The 18,665-nt window shown below is 40.9% G+C and overlaps 1 protein-coding gene across 1 annotated transcript; it reads left to right on the top strand.

The window, feature by feature from the left end:
* Window positions 1-332: 332 nt before the first annotated feature.
* Window positions 333-18,425, top strand: LOC127571436 (uncharacterized). The gene is made up of 7 exons (XM_052017792.1): window positions 333-460; window positions 770-1,018; window positions 2,469-2,648; window positions 3,325-3,431; window positions 3,523-3,882; window positions 6,779-7,060; window positions 16,643-18,425. The coding sequence occupies exons 4-7, from the start codon at window positions 3,413-3,415 to the stop codon at window positions 16,726-16,728; spliced, it is 747 nt and encodes a 248-aa protein (XP_051873752.1). The 5' UTR covers window positions 333-460; window positions 770-1,018; window positions 2,469-2,648; window positions 3,325-3,412; the 3' UTR covers window positions 16,729-18,425.
* The last annotated feature ends 240 nt before the right edge of the window (window positions 18,426-18,665 follow it).

The raw sequence follows: 18,665 nt of genomic DNA, 5'->3' as shown, positions 1-18,665 counted from the left end.
ACTTATACCTGAACTACACACCAGACCGTTCACGGTGGGTCTTTTATGTGATCAAATAACATTACCCATATATGAAATCAATACATCTTGTATGAAGTCAGAGATTAAAAACGTACCTTTCCCACTCCTGGCTTCACTCTGAATGACATTATCTCATTCTTATATTCTCCAGAATTTGATACCGTTAGTTAGCGGTTTCCAGCAAAAGAGCTTACAATCTTACATAGCACTAGAACAACAATCTTACATAGCTGGAAGCAAGAGAGTATCTGAACACAGAAGCACGAAATCACCGCAGGACAGCTTAAGTGTGACCAGTCGGAATTCAACATACGTCACACCCAGAGTCCAGCTCTGAATTTTTTTTTGTTACCGACCCCAGCTCGATGCGGTGCAAACATAAACTCGGTTAACAGAAGCTGGACAATTTATTTGCAAGCTGAGACATTGAACAAAAAAGGTGGGTGAAAAACTGTTAGTCCAGAATTTAAGAAAAGTTGAAGGAGATGCTGAAATAATTACAAAGCATGAAGACGATTAAAAACAAAGCGGAAACTTTCTGTTTTCGTTCAAAAGGTAGTGAAACCAATCTCAGTTTTTCTGGCAAAGGTGATTTTTATTCCCTCTGGAATAAGAAAGTTTGCTAATAATAATTCTCGACCGGACTTGAAAAAAATGCAGTTTTCTTAAATCAAAACCATTTCTCTGTCTTGAACACGGTAAATCGGTGTTTGTACTTAAAACCAGTAATTATTTGCATTCAACGCAGGTTCGTTCAGCGTATAAAGTGCGGTTGAACGACACTGACATTATCTGGATGGATAGTAAGGAACGGACCTGTTTAAAAGTGTCAGAAAGCAGATACAGGAGTGCTACCTACACCGATCTCCGAGGACGTATTATACAATACACGAATTTACACTGTGATTCCTGTTCTTTCTCTTTCTCACTTGGACCCCATTCTGACTGACAGCCCAGCGTATCTCGAGAAGATTGGTCCTGTAAAAGGTATCGTTAGGTAAGTGGCCACTGAACCCGTCGGGAAGTATTCAATTCACTGCAAAGTTCCTGTCCGTAGATCTGTGGGAACCAGCGGTTATTGTTTGGAGTAAGTTGTGGGTCACCGACACTGTTTCTCAGATTGTTGCCAAGCAGGATTGTGATATTTATCAATCTAAAACCGACTATAGGCGAAGCTCCTCGGGGACCACTCTCGACAAAGGCGGGTTATTGTTAAAGGTGAGCTGGTTAATATGTATACACAACGCTCCATAGCTATAAACGTTTCCCTCCCCTTCTCAATTCAGGTTCCTGTTGGAGAGACTTCAATTTACTTTAGAAAGTGAGTCAGTAAAATGATCTGTAATTTCTTTTAAATTTTACTCCTTCAATAAATAAAGAAAAACATTTCTTTGCACGAAAATACCAAAACTGAACATACGTTTTTTTTATTTGCAATTGCATTATTGATAATGAGACTACAAAGGCAATTGGAGTCTCATTATCAATAATGAGACAAAATGAGGACAAAATGGAGAAATACTCATCCAGATCCACCATCGCACAAGGAGTTAGCTGAATGTTCACAGCCCTCGTGCACGTTGTAATTTAATCCTGTTCCTATTGGTATTTTCTATTCTTTGTTGGGATAATTTATTTCAGTTGGTGAAGATTCCCTGTAACGGCTGTGGCAGAAGTCTTGCAACCGCCGCTACTTTATTCGATCCGCTTCATCCACAGATTTACTCTGTGCCTGGAGTAATTTCATGGGAGATATTACAGTGGCGTGTTTATTTTAGTTTATGCGAGACACTTTTAAACCTTGAGAAACAACATAAACGACAATTGGTGTTCTCTCCCATTGCGTATTACTGCTCGAATATCTGAATATTTCACACAAATCGCGGTGTTTAAACTCGAGCACGAGGAAAACTAAATGAGATAAGAGACCAACCCACCCATCCCCTCTAAAAATATCCCCCAATTGAAAGTAGCGACCACCTATAATAAGGGCCGAGTGATGATGGTTCATTCTCGGCGTAAAGTAGATATCAGTAATTGTACTCAGCCTACAACCGATTCACCCAATTGGGCTCATGAGTTTGTCCCGTTGTATGTAACAGGAACTGGTCGAATTCTATAGATGTAGTGCTAAAAAAAAGTCTCGGGGAATATGCGCATGAGTTGCTGTAAATGGTGATTAAAATGTTCTATTTAGTTTGGTTATATCGCCGGTTTTCTTTTAAAGACACTTTGTTCTGATTACTGTATGCAAAGCACGATAATTTTGCTAAAATTAATTTTACTGCCCGCAGTTTACTTTTGTATTGAGGAGGTAAAATTAAATTGAAAACTATTACCGATTGCCTGATACTTATTCATGAATATACAAAATTTAATAGAATAAATAAAAAAGTTTATTATTTTCTCTAAATTTGAAAATATTTCTGCTTGTATTTTGTGGAAAGCTCTGCTGGTTGTATAATGACGTATCGCTGTTAAAATTGGAAGTGACTCTTTCCTGAGTGAATGCAGTCTGTGAGTGGATTAATCGGGGAGAGGCGGATAAAAGTCGGAAATTGCCCCAGAGTGAACAAGTCTGTCCTAGCCCGTGGTCACCTGCCTTCCTCCGAACGGCAGTGTCTGCTGTAAGTTTCCTCCGGTCTCAACCACAGGCTTCTTGCTTCTCCAAATACCTCGTCTCTGGTTTAATGATTTGCTGTTGCGATTCCTTACCCGAGACTAGAATAGTCGAGAATCAGCGCACCTGAGGTTGGCAAAGTGTAGAAATAGGTTACTCGCCCAATTCAAACATAAACGTCAAACATCCCAGTAATGATCATATTTGACTAGAAGTTACAGTTAAAGTAACAGCGAAGCTAAAGAGACTCGCCGTTAGATGTGCGCTAATGGTGAAGCAGCTTCAGGCGAGCGTCTGCTGCTGGTGATACACAGCTGTTCACCTCTGTAAACTGTGTCACAACTTGGTGTCCGGTTCTCCGTGGAAATGTTTTGAATGATGTGAAGTTACCGAACTTGCACTGGAGAGATTATCAAAACTCACACTCAAAGTAAAGTCACTCCAAGTCGATGTAGTGTTTTAAAAAGTGACAGTGAAATTTCCCGGGACCTATAATTAACTAAAACTCCCATTCTCCAACTGCTTTTAACCTCAATTATATTGAATGTTTTGACTCTTGCTGCTCGACAATGGTTCGCAATTTGTAAATGGAATGCTTTGAAACACAATACTATAATGGGAAGAAATTTAGATTCTCGCCAAACGGCAGAGTTGTTTTTCAACAGTTTTATTTTGTCCTACAGATTAACTTCTTTTAGGATCTGCCAATCCTATCAACACGAAAAAGAAACGAGTAGGCTATAGAATTATTCATCCTTCTTCAGCGTGAAGATGTTTACCGTGCTTTCAGGTAATACACTAATGTAATCTTTAAGCTAACTGTTGTTCAGAAATATTAACAGTCATCAATTTAATATAAATGCACCTGTTTCCCATTCCAGCGCTCCACTTTCTTACACTCTGTGGCGCGGAAATTTCAGCCGGATCCGGTACAGTCATTGATGCCGTTGCTGGACAAGAGGTTCAGTTCCCTGTGGATAATCAGTGTGAAGATCAATATGATGTAACATTTCGGTTACTATCCCCGGGGATAGTTGCTGTCCTTGCCTTACGGGGAACGGACGGGTCTGAACGCCGACACCCAGTGTACGAGGACAGACTGTATTGGAGCGCGACTGATTCCCCGGTGCTGTCCAACGTGCGGGTTACTGACAGTAAAAGATACAGCATCCAAATCGACTGCTACAGCCCACACATAAACAGTAGTATAAGTGCAAAGGTCTTCGAATTGCGTGTGTTTGGTAGGTGACTGATGGGGGAGGTGGCGCTGCTGAGAAGATTGGGTGGGTGCAGGGGGGGGGCGTGAGGAGGGGGACCAGGCTTTGTGGAGAGAGTCGGGAGACCAAGAGTCCGGTTGGGGGTGTTTAAATCCAGGATCAAGGGGTGGAACACGGTGCCAGGCTGCGGTTCTGGGTGGCACCAACTGGCAGAGAGGTGGGCAGGAAAGTGGATTGAGGGGTGTCAAAGAGCAAAAGAAGCCAGTTTAGGGAATAACCGGGTGGAGCCTATGGGGATAGTGGAGGCACAGTGGTGGGGATACTAGATGGGGCTGGAGAGGTGGAGTGAAGGATGACGGGCTGCTGAAAGAGGGGGACTGGAGGGGGGATAGAAAGAGGACTGGGGAGAAACAACAGAGGTGAGGAGAACAGAGGTTGTCCGAAGGGGTCAGGTAGGGGGAGGAAGGTGGATTGGGGATATGGAAAGGTCAAGTCCGAATATAAGCAGCTTCCATTGCAGTGGAGTGGAACATGTCTATATGTGAATTCTATTAAGGTGCGGTGACCTCTGCACATCAGATACCACCCAGCTTGTTAGAGGGAAGACCTGGTCCAAGGGCACTGGGTCCAAGACAATTGAAGTCTGTGCTGTGCTGTGTAGACTTACACATACAACAGTGGGCACACACAGACACCAACCCTCAATCTTCCCACATGTGGAGAGATTCCACCCCCACACACACTGATAGACCAAACACACACGCTCTTACCCCACTGTCTTCCTCATCACCCTCCCTTCACCCTCACCCCTCACTGCTTGTTTTCTGTTTCTGTCATCTTGTCGCTGACAGCATCCACCAACCACCACCTTCCCTCCCTCAGTTCCACTTTACCTAATCGTCTCCCACCTTCCCTTGATCCCTTCACCCCAACCCCCTTCAATTTGCCCTCCCCAACCCCATTCCCAGGTTAGTCCTTCCCCAAATCCCCTCTTCCCTCTCACACTCCGTAAATTCCTCACTCCCTATCTCAGCCCTTCCTCTCTTCTTTTCCTATCTCCAACTCCAACTCACTAACTCACTCTCTAGTGCTCACCCCACTCCCCCCACCCCCACTGTTCTCCCTTCCTCCCTCCCTCCCTCCCCCCACTCTGCTCTACTACCTCAACCCATCCGTAGCTCTCCACCACCAGCTCCCTCTTCCCCGGCATGTGGCAGTCCGGTCATCAATGTTCCAGACTGATCATCCTCAGCTAATTTAAACCAAACTCCGACCCTTGGTCACATGCTGGACTTCATCCACAAACCTCCCCTGAAAAGAAGTGCCCTTCTCACCATGGTCCAGCATTTGTCATGGCCTCTGAGAAAAGCTGCCCACAAAGAGGTGGCAAATATTATAACATTGATTCTGTCCATTCTGACATGATGGTAAATTTATCACTGTCCATGGCATCCAGCAATAATGCAGACAGTGGGCAGGCAGATCAACCGTTCAGCATAAAGAACTTTGAAAAACACAAAAGAATGTAAGAGCATAGGAAATCAAAGAAGGTAGGCCATACAACCACTGACTTCATTGATCCTTTACCTTGTCCACATCCTTGCCCAAATTTTTATGACTGCAACCAAGTGAATGAGACTCCAAGATAGGGACTGAAAGGCTATCTTGGCCCAAAATTAAACACTCAACTATTCCTGCATGACTATCATCACTATTTGTTTTTTGAATGAGAATACTGGATAAAAAAGTTGTGATTCACGTTAATCATGGATTCTTTGTTGGTTGCATCTGTGGAGTCTGAAACATTTCATCCCAGAGAAGGAGCACCACAACTTGCAAACAGTGAAATGGATTGTCTTAGGTAGCAGCATGACATTAATCAGTTGGAAGCTTGCATGGAGCAAGGACAGATGGAATTTAATTCTGTTGTGCGAAGTGATGCATTTTGGAAGGTCAAGTAAGGGTAGGACATACACAGTAAATGAACAAAGGGACCTTGGGGTAGAAGTCCACAGACCCCGAAAGAGGCAGCAAAGGTAATCGGAGTGGTGAAGAAGTCATATGGGTTGCTTGCATAGAATACAAGAGCAGGGACGTCATGTTATAACTTTATAAAACATTGCTTAGGCCCCACCTGGATTATTATGCGCGGTTCTGGTTATCACACCATAGGAAGTATGTGATTGTGCAGAGGAGATTCACCAGGAAGTTGCCTGGATTGGTGCTTTTCACTTATAAGAAGAGATTCAATAGGGTGTGTTTATTTTCCTTGGAGCAGAGGAGACTGAGGGATAACCTGACAGAGGTATACAAAATTATGACGATAAATAGGGTAGATGGTAAATAATCTTCTTCCCATGATAGGAGTGTCTGAAACAAGAAGGCATAAAGCAAGAGATAGGAGGTTTAGAGGGCATCTGAGGGGGAATTCTTTCACACAAGGAATGGTTGGAATCTGGAAACAGCTGCAATGAGGAGGTGGTGGAGGCAGGTGCTCTCCACCACTTCCTTTAAGAAGCAGTTAGACAAGCACTTGAATTACCGAGGCATGAAGGCTACGCATCAAATGTGGGTCAATGGTACTAGTAAAGATAAGTACAATCTTCAACGTGGACATAGTGGGCCAAGGGGCCTGGGTCTGTGCTGTATGACCTATCAGCAGCGTGTCACTGAGAATAGCCTCCTGATTTTGATAATTAACTCTGTATGTGGAAGCAGAAGTTGCTGTCAGTTTTACAGAGAAATGATGCTGAGTACAGATGGCTTTGGTATCACTGCAACCATAGATCCCGGGCCATCAGAGTTTTCTGCACATTTCCTGATCCTAGTAATTTATTTTCAATCAAATTATTAAATGCTAAAATTCAGGAATAAATATTAAATCTCATCATTCTTCTTCTAACAACTGTCTCTATTTCAGAACCAGTTTCGAAGCCCGTGATAACAAAAACTGGGAATTGTTTATCTCCAAATATTACTCTGAGCTGCTCTGTCTCCAATGCAACAAATGTCACATTCTGCTGGGAAATTCTATCCCTGTCCGGAAATATCACGACCTTTGATGGGCCAGAACTGGTGATAAACCATGTGAATGAATGGGAACAATATATATTCAGATGCACAGCAAAGAACAGAGTCAGTAATGCAAGTAGTGAACAAACTATCACAGACCTGTGCAATAGAAATAATTTTCCACATACAGGTAAGTATAAATTTATTCATACTGCAGCATTTGATTCTTCTGTTGCATTCCCAACTCTCCTCCCTCCAGATATGTGAATATATTCGAAGCACATGCCAAGTCCTGTTCACACATCACACTTGGCCTTGATGACCAAATTTGGCTCCATTACTTATAAGGCCTTAGCTTTATAAAATTCTTCCTACTTTTCAGATTGACCCTTAACACTCCATTTCTCTGCAGCATCCTCCAACACTACAATCCACCAAGATGTCTGCACCAGTCTTTTTCTGGCATTCTGAGAAACCCAAGTAAAATGTCTCTTCCATCAGCAGTGTGAATTCAGGTGCATAAACACTAGAATTTCATTCCCAAAATCTCTTGCCCAATTCTCTTTTTTCTTATATAAGACTCAGTAAGATCCTTCCAGGGATATTGTAGACTGGTCTGTTCTACCTATCTGGGGAAGGATGAACTTGCAATAGAGGGAGCGCAACAAATATTTCCCAGTTTGATTCTTGGGAGGTAAAACTGTGTTCCAAGGACAGATTAAGCAGACAAGACCTATACTCTCTTGAGTTTAGAAGAATAAGGGTGATCTCATAGAAAGATCTAACATTCTTATATAGGTTGAATTGGTAAAAGCAGGGGTGATAATCCCCCAGGTGGAGTATTTAGAATTTTACTCATAATACAGAAAGAGGCCATCAGATCTAAACGCGTTTACAACTAAACAAGCCCAACAGTCCCAATAACTTCTCCTTATTTCCCTTCAGCCCTGCAACTTATTCTCTCTCACATGGTCCTCAACTCCCCTTTGATTCTTTTGCCACTTGCCTACACCATTTGGGAGGTGGGAGGAAACCAGAGAACCCAGTTAAAGCCAACATAGTCACAGGGTGAATGCGGTAAGCCCACACATTGGTCAGAATTGAACCCAGGTCCCTGGAGCTGTGAGGTAACAACACTAACAACTGCATCACCATGCCACACAATCCAGGATCACAGTCTCAATATAAAAGGTCAGTCATTTATGATTGAGGTGAGAAGGAATTTCTTCACCTAAAGGGTAGTGAACCTTTGGAATTCTCTACCACAGAGGGCTATGGATGCTCATTTGTGAGTATATCCAAGACAGAGATTGATAGATTTTTCGATGTTAGTGGTATCAAGGGACCTTCAATACTATAATTCCAAGCAAACTCATCACCAAACTCCGAGACCTGGGACTCAACACTTCCCTTTGCAAACGGATCCTTGACTTCCTGACCAAGAGACCGCAATCAGTAAGGATAGACAGCAACACCTCCACCAGGATTATTCTCAACAGTGGTGCCCCACAAGGCTGTGTCCTCAGCCCCCTACTCTACTCCCTATGCACTCATGACTGCATGGCCAGATTCTGCTTCAATTCCATCTGCAAGTTTGCAGATGATACCGTCGTAGTGGGCCATATCTCAAATAACAATGAGTTGGAGTACAGGAAGGAGATAGCTTAGTAACATGGTATCATGACAACAACCTTTCCCTCAATGTCATCAAAACAAAAGAGCTGGTTATTGACTTCAGGAAGGGGGGCGGTGTACATGCTCTTGTCTACATCAATGGTGCTGAGGTCGAGAGAGTTGAGAGCTTCAAGCTCCTTAGAGTGAACATTGCCAATAGCTTGTCCTGATCCAACCACGTACACGCTATGGCCAAGAAAGCTTGCCAGGGACTCCACTTCCTCATTTGTGAGTATATTCAAGACAGATTGATAGATTTTTAAATGTTGGTGGTATAAAGGGACCTTCAATACCATAATTCCAAGCAAACTCATTACCAAACTCTGTGACCTGGGACTCAACACCTCCCTTTGCAACTGGATCCTTGACTTCCTGACCAATAGACCACCATCAGTAAGGAGAGGCAGCAACACCTCCACCATGATTATTCTCAACACTGGTGCCTCACAAGGCTGTGTCCTCAGCCCCCTACTCTACTCCCTATGCACTCACGACTGTGTGGCCAGATTTGGCATGTCCACATCGACCCTTACCAATTTTTAATGATGCACTATAGAAAGCATCCTATCTGGATGCATCACAGCTTTGTATGGGAACTGCTCTGCCCGTGACAGAAAGAAACTGCAGAGAGTTGTGGACACAGCTCAGCACATCACGGAGACCAGCCTCTCCTCCATGGACCTTGTCTATACTTCTCGCTGCCTTGGGAAAGCAGTCAGCATAATCAAAGACCCCACCCACCCTGGTCATTCTCTCTTCTCTCCTCTCCCATCTGGCAAAGATACAAAAGCCTGAAAGCACGTACCACCAGGCTTAAGGACAGCTTCTATCCCGCTGTTATAGGACTATTGAATGGTTCCCTCGTACAATAAGATGGACTCTTGACCTCACCATCTACCGCATTGTGACCTTGCACCTTATTGTCTACTTGCACTTTCTCTGTAGCTGTTACACTTTTTTCCTGCATTCTGTTATTGTTTTACCCTGTACTACCTCAGTGCACTGTGTAATGAATTGATCTGTACGAATTTATGCAAGGCAAGTTTTTCACTGTACCTTGGTACACATGACAATAATAAACCAATTCCGATTGCAATTCCACATGGGAATAGTGCAACAAATTAGCACTGTGATATAAGATCAGCCATGGTCTGAGTGAATGATAGAGCCGACATGAGGGGCTGAAAGACTGACTCCTGCTTCTATTTCATGCATTCTTAAGACACTCCTTAAAACCTATTTCTTTGAGCAGGCTTTTGGTCATCTGCACTAAAAGTCATTTTATTGCTTGGTTACAAACTTAGCTTGAAAACACTCCTTGGATGTGCTTTATGAAGTGTTATCATGTTTGTAGCACCACATAAACACAGGTTATTTAGTTGCTGTTATAATGGGAAACTAGAGAGAATAAGAAACAGTTTCTGCATACAGATCGTCAATACAAAAATAGTCAGTCAATATTTGAATACTGTAGAAATTAGACTTAGGAGACTGCAAAGTGGATCTGAATTTGAATGTTTTTACATTTTTGTATAGCCATTGGCCATCAGGCCATTGTATCCCAGATAATCACTGACCTCTATTATCTGGAGACCTTCCCACCACATCCTCTAGATAATAGTCCCCCAACCAGATACTGCCTACTTTTTACCTACCCCTTATGATGCTCAAGCAAAGTTGTTATGATGAACATATTGCTTGAGTCTGTTTTTGTCCCACAGACCTTAGTTTTTCCTAAGTTACACCCATGACAGTCTGACTCCCCCCATTCCCAGCTTCCTGGTCCCAACCAGTTCATTTTTACCAGAGACGTCTAATCCATCTACACTCCCATCCAGCTCCAGGATGGCCTTCAGTTTCTCCTTGAACAACCACCCATCTAGTCTCATCCAGCATCACCCTCCTTCACTTGCTGAATTTGTTCTCACTTTGAATAAATACTTCCATAACTCCACTCACTTCCTCGATATGAAAGCTGTACTTAGGAGAACCCAAACGCTTTCTGGAATTCAAGGACCTGTCCTGGTTTCAGTCCTTCCTTCATCTCTTTTTCCACCCTTTTCAGCATTCCAAACAGACCTCTTCCTCTTCAGTGCTCCGGTTCACTCTCCCATCTCCACTAACACCCACTCCCCTTCTCATGGCATCTTCCCATACAAATCAGGAAATGCCGCACCTGTTCTTTACCCCTTCTCTTCCACTATCCAAGAATATAAATATTCATTCCAGGTGGAGAAGTGATTCGCTTTTCCTCTTCCAAATTAGTGTGCTTCATTCAGTGCTTCTCCGCATTGGAGAAACCAAACACAGATTGGGTGACGACTTTCCCAAACACCTTCATTCAGTCACAAGGTGAGTCACCTTCCAGCTGCCTGTCACTTTAATTCTCCGTTCTATTCCCAGTCATACATCTCTGTCTTTGGCCTTCTGAACTGTTCAGCAAGGGAGAGCATCACATTTTCCATGCTCAAGGAACAGCATCACATTTTCCAACATATCAGCCCTCGTGTCTTAACACTGAGTTCAACAAATTCACGTAACCAGCTTTCCAGATGGCTAAAGAGTTGGCTGGTTCTGATGAAAAATCAACAACCCAAAATGTTGACTCTCTTTCTCTCTATACCAAATCCTGCCTGACCGATGAGAGCTTTTGACATTTTTGTTTTTATTTCAGATTTGCAGCATCTGCAGAGCTTTGCTTCTCTTAGTCTTTATCTTAAAGTTTCAACATTGTTTTCCCTTCTTTTCTCTTTCTTTTCTCTCTCCTCCTGTGTTTTCATTCTTCTCTTTCTATTTACATCTCCTGACAAACTATGTGGGATTAACAAGTCTTCTCTCTGTTGGCACCACCACCATTTATGCCATTCAGTCCTTCTTGGTCTCCAGCCTCTTCTGGACACTCCCATTCTTCTCTCCACCACTCCCCTTCTCTGCAACCTGTTAGACTTTAAGATTACTCAGTTTTGAAAGAAAGGTCATTAACCTGAAACCTTGACTCTGTTTCTCTCTCCACAGATGCTCTTGACCTGCTGGGTATTTCTGCGCTTTCCATTTTTATTTCTATTTCTTATAAATTTCTTGCTGATAAGCCAGGATACTGTCAATCAATATGTCCATGCATTCAAGTCACAATTGTACTGACATTTGATTCATCTTAAATTCATTTCTGTGGAGCTTCCAACTGTTATAACTTAGGAGTTTCAACAATTTTACAATTTAAATAACAGTAGATTGATGCTTGACTGTACCAATTTTCAACATGATGATTAGAGTCACTTTGTGATTTTTTTGTGCCATTTGATCCAGTTTTATGAAAAATATGAGTACTGAAAATTGGAGACCTCACATCAGAAACTTGAAGTCCACAATCTTTTTCCCAGGCTGCACCACAACATCCCCAGACTCAGCGCTTGGGCCAAGCCCCAGACCAAATTAATGTCTTTCACGAGCTCATCTAGGTATTATTCTGGGATGGCCACCTCCTGGCCACATGTAGAAGCAAGCTTTCAAGGCACCTGTGAAGCCTGCTTTTGGATACCAGGGGAGACCAATGCCAGTAAGCTTCAGCTTGGCACTGAGAACCTGAAGCAGTTCAGATCACCCTTAAATAATTTACTGATCTGCTGTTCCTTCAGGCTCACAATCCCCCTGCCAAGTGTACCAACACCATATTGCAAAGCTCATGTCCTAAATCCTGAACCAACAAATCTCCCATCCATTAGCCTTGACCAATGTCCAACATTAATATTGCCCCTCTGCAACAGCTCCTTTTGACTGTGGACACCTTTCCCCAACTGGTGATCTTTGATCCCCTCCCTTCCAAGATCAAATATAGCACCACAACCCTCCATCTGACATGCACACTGATATCCAGCAGCCTGGTCCCTCTGCTCAGGACTCTGACCCATAAACCTACCATACCCTTCAACCTCAGGATATGCTATCCCATGGTTCCCCAGTCCTGGACAAACGCTAACTTATTTCTTTATTTGTGCACTCTAAACTGTTTAATGCACAATTCCATGCATTTATCAGTTCTGGACAATGATCTTAAGCAGCGGAAGTTAATAGTATGTGAAGCTAGTAAAGCATAATTATGTATGTTACACAACTGAGTTAAATGATGTTAGGTTCAGGGTGCATTCTAATGAGTTGAACAGATTGAACCATTGCTTTGGAAATGGCTGTTGTTCTGTGCCAAACAAGCAGTAGATACCAACCCTTAGTTTGGAAATCCCAAATTTGCTGACCACTCTTCACTGGGCTTTAGCCACATAGTTCAGTCATGAACCAGGGTGGCATTTTCTGGCCTATTTTCTGCACAGACACTTTCCTTGCAACACTATGGTTTTAGATGTACTGACCCTTGATGTGATGTTAAATATCGGATGGATATTAAGAATCCCTTGCTAATATTTGACGAAGAGCAAGGAGTTACCCAGTGTTCTGGAGTACATTTACCACTTCAGACAACATTACCACTACAGATTATCTGAGCAATCATAGTATTACATATATGTAGTGATATACAAAGGCAAGTCCTTTCTCGTTAAATTACCTGGCTTCTTGAACTTTTGTTTGCTTGGCATATGCTTTGTATTTGGGAATCAATATTCATGCAACTTTGTTCATAACTTTCAGCTTATAGTTTTTGATCTGGAAGGCACCAGATTCCCCTAAGTAATGATACCAGTCTTCAATGACTATTTAAAACATTTGTATCCCAACATTTGGTGACAGAGACTCTAAACAGATTTATATAGGATTGACAAAATTCAGCTCCTATTTCTTTTATGAAAGTTTCCTCCATGTTTCAGAAATAGTACAAAAAATTAAAGAAAAATCTCAATGTATAACCACGGTGACTGTTTTCACATATAATTTTACATGAAAGGGAAATTGAAATATTTTATTTACTCTAAAAATACAACCTGCAAAATGTATTTTGACTGAATGAACAAGTTTACTCTGGATTAAATAAAAATCAAAAAGCAGCAGACACTGAAAACCTGCTATAAAACAAGAAAATGCTGGAAACATTCAGCGAGTTAGAAACGATCTGTGGTTCTATAGATAAGCATATGGAGGAATTTAAGATAGAGGGATATGTCGGAGGAAGGGGTTAGATAGTCTTAGGAGTGGTTTGAAGGTTGGCACAACATGGAGGGCCGAAGGGCTTGTATTGTGCTGTATTGTACTATGGTTCTATGGAATGCTGAAAGGTTACAAAATGAAAGTTTACTGCAGTTTTGAACTTCTGAAGCGCACCTATAGTCCACTCCACATATTCACCATTTTCTGATTAAAGCAGTTTAAATCTAGATTATAGGAACATACATAAACCATTGTTACTAGTTCCATTAGTGTATTAGGTGTTAATACAAATGCAGGTTTATAATCAAGCACTGCATTGACTCAAACACTACCGAGAACAATTATACAGTGTTATTTCACTGTGTGCATTATAGAGTCTTTCACCATTGATGTTCACATTTCAGATGCATTTATAAGGAATCCTTTCCTCTATATTTTTTGAGTTTAAAAATGTTGGCTTTTCACTCAAGCTTAACAGACATGAAAGGTGCCCAGAAACTTTCCTCAACAATTAATATTTCATTCCAAGAATGTTATCATTTCACTCTAACTGATACCCAAACTGAAAATATGAAGAGACAGATCAGGTTAAAAGGAAGCACCAGTTCAGAAACTCAGTAGTCCCATTCTCTCTCGGTTGACCATTAGCAGTGATATGGGAGGTCAGGTGTAATTACCTCAAAAATTCATGTTGGCTTTAAGTTGTGGGTTAGAGTTCTTACTCTGAGTATTTCTTACGCTCTTTGAAATATGTTTTAACTTGTTTTGTCTGCCAATGTATATTCACCAGGGAAGTAAATTATCCTAATAACATCAAACGATGAAGGTCTCAGATGTACCATATAACCAATAATTCTTTTCTATTAAATCTGTCACATTTTGGTTGTCACCCTACCATTTCATCATTTTAATACATTACAAACAGTACTTTCTCCCTCTCTCTCTCATCTACCTTAGGTCAGCCACCCCTGTACATAGGTGCAGCAACATTTCTGTTAGTTTTGGCTGTAATCGTATACATCTACCGCAAAATAAATCAGGTTGCCCATGATAAACGATGCAGTAAGTACAGTTACTTTTTACAGCTGTATGTCTTGTTATTGTACCATACATAAATTTTGAAATTGTACTTCTAATTCCCCAATTCAAATTGTTTGTAGACAAGGTGAACATCAGTGGTCACAGCACCTAACCTTGTGGAATGCTATTACACGTCTATTTCAGTCTGAGGACACTTAACTCCCTTTCTTTGCTTTCTGTTTTGAAGATAGCTTAATCCATATTTCTTCTACTTGTCCCCTGACTCCAAATATTTGATATCTAGATCCTAGCTATGAGTTGACCCTGTTGAAAAACTTTGGAAAATCCAGATATGTCACATCCATTGTATTACCCATCTATTCTTTCAGGCATGTCCTCAGAGAATTCACTGAGGTCGTTGAAACATGGAGAGCATTCTCTTTCAAAGTTACGGTTGTTTGTTACAGTCTCGATGTGTTTTCAGTTTCATCGAGGAAAAATTCCCTGTTCAATTTACAACCTCAAACACGTATTCCTACCTCGTGGATAAATTGTGCTGCACAACAATAAAATGTAAAGGTATCAGTTCATTTACTGGTAAATTGCCAGATACAACAGAGAGATAAATCACAGAAAACTTGCACAGACAGGGGCCAATCAGTTCATCAGCCCAATAGAGAAGGAGCTTCCTGGTGAAATCCCAGTACTGTTATCCTGCTATATACTTCCCGGCACTGCCTCCATCATCTGCTTTGCCAGCGAATTACTGACCCTGACCATCCCAGGTGAAAAATATTTTCCTCACCTCCTTTCTAATCTTTCTGGAAATTACTGCAAATCTGCACTCTATTCAGCCTGCAGGTCAGAGAAATGGGTTCTTCCTTTTCACTCCATCAAGCCCCTCCCCCACCACCAGAATAATTCTGTACACCTCAATAAAGCCTCCTCTCAGCCTTCTTGGTTCCAAAGAAAAGCACCCCAACCTAGCCAATCGTCTTCACACATAAAATTTTCTACTCCTTGCAAAGTTCCTCTGCACTCTCTCCAGTGCAGTCGGAGCCTTCCTGCAATGTGGTGGCTAGTAGTGTGCACAATAGCTAAGCTGTGGACTAATAAACGTTATGCTATTAGCAATCTTTAATCTTAAATACTATACCACAGCTAATAAAGGTCAACATCTCCTCTGGCTATTTAACCATCTTATCTACTTGTCCTGTCACTTTTAAGAATCTGTGGAATTACATTTCAGTGTCTTCCCCTCTCTGCACCTCACTTTTTTCTGGATTAAGTTCCATTTGACCCTTTTCTGCCTGACCGACCAACCATCAACATCCTCCTGTAGTCTAAAGCTTTCCACCTCCCTGTCAACAACATGATCAGTGAAAGAGTGAGCAGAAGCACAAAACAAACGTCATCCACATCAGATGGCTTTGAAACTCTATTTGAATGTGTGCTCTCATTACTAAATTGAAATGATAATAATGTAAATAAGCAGCCATTTCTAAAACAGTATGATATGTGTTCAGATTACCAATGGACAGGTCCATCAGTATGTATCCCATACCATAAAACAGCATCGATCCTGGTTCTGATGCTAATTCAAGGCTGACTGGTAGGGTAAAAACCAAAACAAATACCAAACAAACCCTGACACTTCCAATAAACCCAACAGGAGAATTTTTATATGCTGGAGAGTACTTAAAATTTGTAATTTGCAAAAATCACTTTATAGGCAAAGGGGAATTTTACTTGAATCAATATGGAGAAGTTGAACAAAACAGTAGAGGTGCATTTAAAGGGAAAGCAAATAAACAAACAAGGCAGAAAATAACAGCAGGTTCTGTTGAAATGGTGAAGTAAAGAAGAAGTGAGGAATTCTCTGGACAGAATTAATTGTTTACTTGTGCTTTGTTAGCCTGATAGTCAACATTTTTGGCAAGTTTCCAAAAACATTATAATGATATAACTCTTGTGGACTTTTCAGAGAGAGAGGTACAAAGGCCTGAAGAGAAAATGGTTTCCCTTCAAGATGGATTTATTGAACCCACATATATTACTACTTTAGATTAACATTAAAGACTGTCCATTAACTGCACAGTAATGCTTGTACTGTTTGCCTCCATGTCAGGAAATGCATTTGGGGCAACTAATTAAAAACTGGAAGTAAATGATTGAATCTCATCTACTGTAGAAGGATGGTCAGTTGCATGGGTCTTTATCCAACTCTGTATGACAATGCAATGGAATAGCAATGAATTTCATGACATTACCATTACCCAACTGAACTGAAAAAACTCAAAGCCAGAATTCTAAACATACATGTCCTCAAGAATTTGATGATTATGAGGAGCCTGGCAAGTTATGCTGCTGAAATACAACAGGTGAAGGAAATCTGATTTACATTGTCTAACCTGAGGATATTGTTTCCAATTGTGTCATTATGTATCTCCAGCTGGTATCAGTATGTTCATGTGCATTTGTCAGATAGAACTGATTAATTTTTCTGCATTGCATAACGAGAACGAAGAATGAGACACAAAATTGGAACTGATAATTGCCAATTTTAATGAAAATTTCCATCCATCAAATCCATACAGCCAGTATTGCAGGAAGGCAACATATTGAAAATTGACCCCATGAAGCTGACCATTGTGAAAAGCAGCTATGATATAAAACAGATAATGTGATCAACAACCAAACGTGTAGTTGCTTTCACTATTAGTCACCAACATTGAGTGGACATTTGGTTTCTAAGGTCACCTGGACTATGCTCCTCTTCATAAAAGTGGACGATGAGGGTGAGGATTTGCAACTGAAGTTCCTCACTTCCATGGCCATTTTTTACTTCAGCCAGAATATGGTCTTTTGACTTCTAGCGAGGCATGGCAGCAAGACTGAGCCAACAAGGTACTGACCATGAATGGCAGGAGAAGAAAAATATAGGACTGGTCCTATAATGGCATTTGTTATTTTTTACCATTGAGATAAACTGTAGTTACTGTCAAATAACCTCCCTAGCAAACAACATTTAATTTAATGTGTGGTCTCATTCTTTCAAAGCATAAATAGTATTGAGTTTTGTAATTTAAAAAAACATTTTACTTTCTTAATGAAATATTTCTCTATTTTTTCCAATACCCGATTTGACGTTGCATTAAACCATATTTAAAAATAATAGTTTGGTTGAGATTGTTTAATTATACTTCATGAGAAGACAAGAAAAGCAACATTAAAAGTACAATTTTGATGATGCATTTTAAATACACTTCCACAACCACGCAGCCCATTTAAGGATGCATGAGTCTTCATGGAAGACAAGCAAATTAATTTGAGATAGGGATGAAAATTCAATAAACCTACAAGAATATTTTGTAATGATCTGAAACTGATAAAGGGTAGGGGTCATATCTCAGTTTGGTGAAAAAATTGCTTATCTCTGTTGTGTAACCTTACAATTGGGTGATACAGGTCACAGCTAATTATGCTTATATTATAATGATCACCGTATCAGTTGTGATTGTTAAATCATGTAGCCTACTCTGTATCTGGATATCTTCTATGCATCTGTTGGAATAAACTCTGTTATTGCCTCAGACTGCCATAGAGTAATTACTTTACAGTTTTGATCCATTTCCTCTTTCTGCTTCTTACTGAACAAAAGACTGTGTGTGTTAAATACACAGGGTGGGTTGTAAAGTCTCTTAAAGTGTGTGAACCAAAATAAAGATTTCCTGAAGCAAAGATTCCTGAAGTTCACAGTTTTTTTTGTGTTAGCTCCAATTTGATACTTAGGCAATGGGTAGCACCCATTTAATGTACCAATAATGGTTGATATCCAATTTCCAGGAATACCATGGAAGTTGTATTTCAAACCTTTTGGTACTGTTCCATCATGCAAGTATATTAATAGTATCTGTACTCAAATATCATAAGTAAATGGGCATTGGCATTTACAGACTCAAGAGTATTCCTTTTATTCCAGGTATTATTTTGAAGTTGATCGGTTA

Source organism: Pristis pectinata, chromosome 6 (genome assembly GCF_009764475.1).
Source record: "Pristis pectinata isolate sPriPec2 chromosome 6, sPriPec2.1.pri, whole genome shotgun sequence".
In the NCBI taxonomy this organism is placed as follows: Eukaryota; Metazoa; Chordata; class Chondrichthyes; order Rhinopristiformes; family Pristidae; genus Pristis; species Pristis pectinata.
Note: the sequence above shows the minus strand (reverse complement) of the source record. Positions and strands in the feature narration are given on the sequence as shown.

Coding starts and splice junctions, on each gene's coding strand:
- LOC127571436 (XM_052017792.1), top strand. Junction 3,883..6,778: donor CTTCGAATTGCGTGTGTTTG/GTAGGTGACTGA, acceptor TCTCTATTTCAG/AACCAGTTTCGAAGCCCGTG. Junction 7,061..16,642: donor AAATAATTTTCCACATACAG/GTAAGTATAAAT, acceptor TGGACTTTTCAG/AGAGAGAGGTACAAAGGCCT.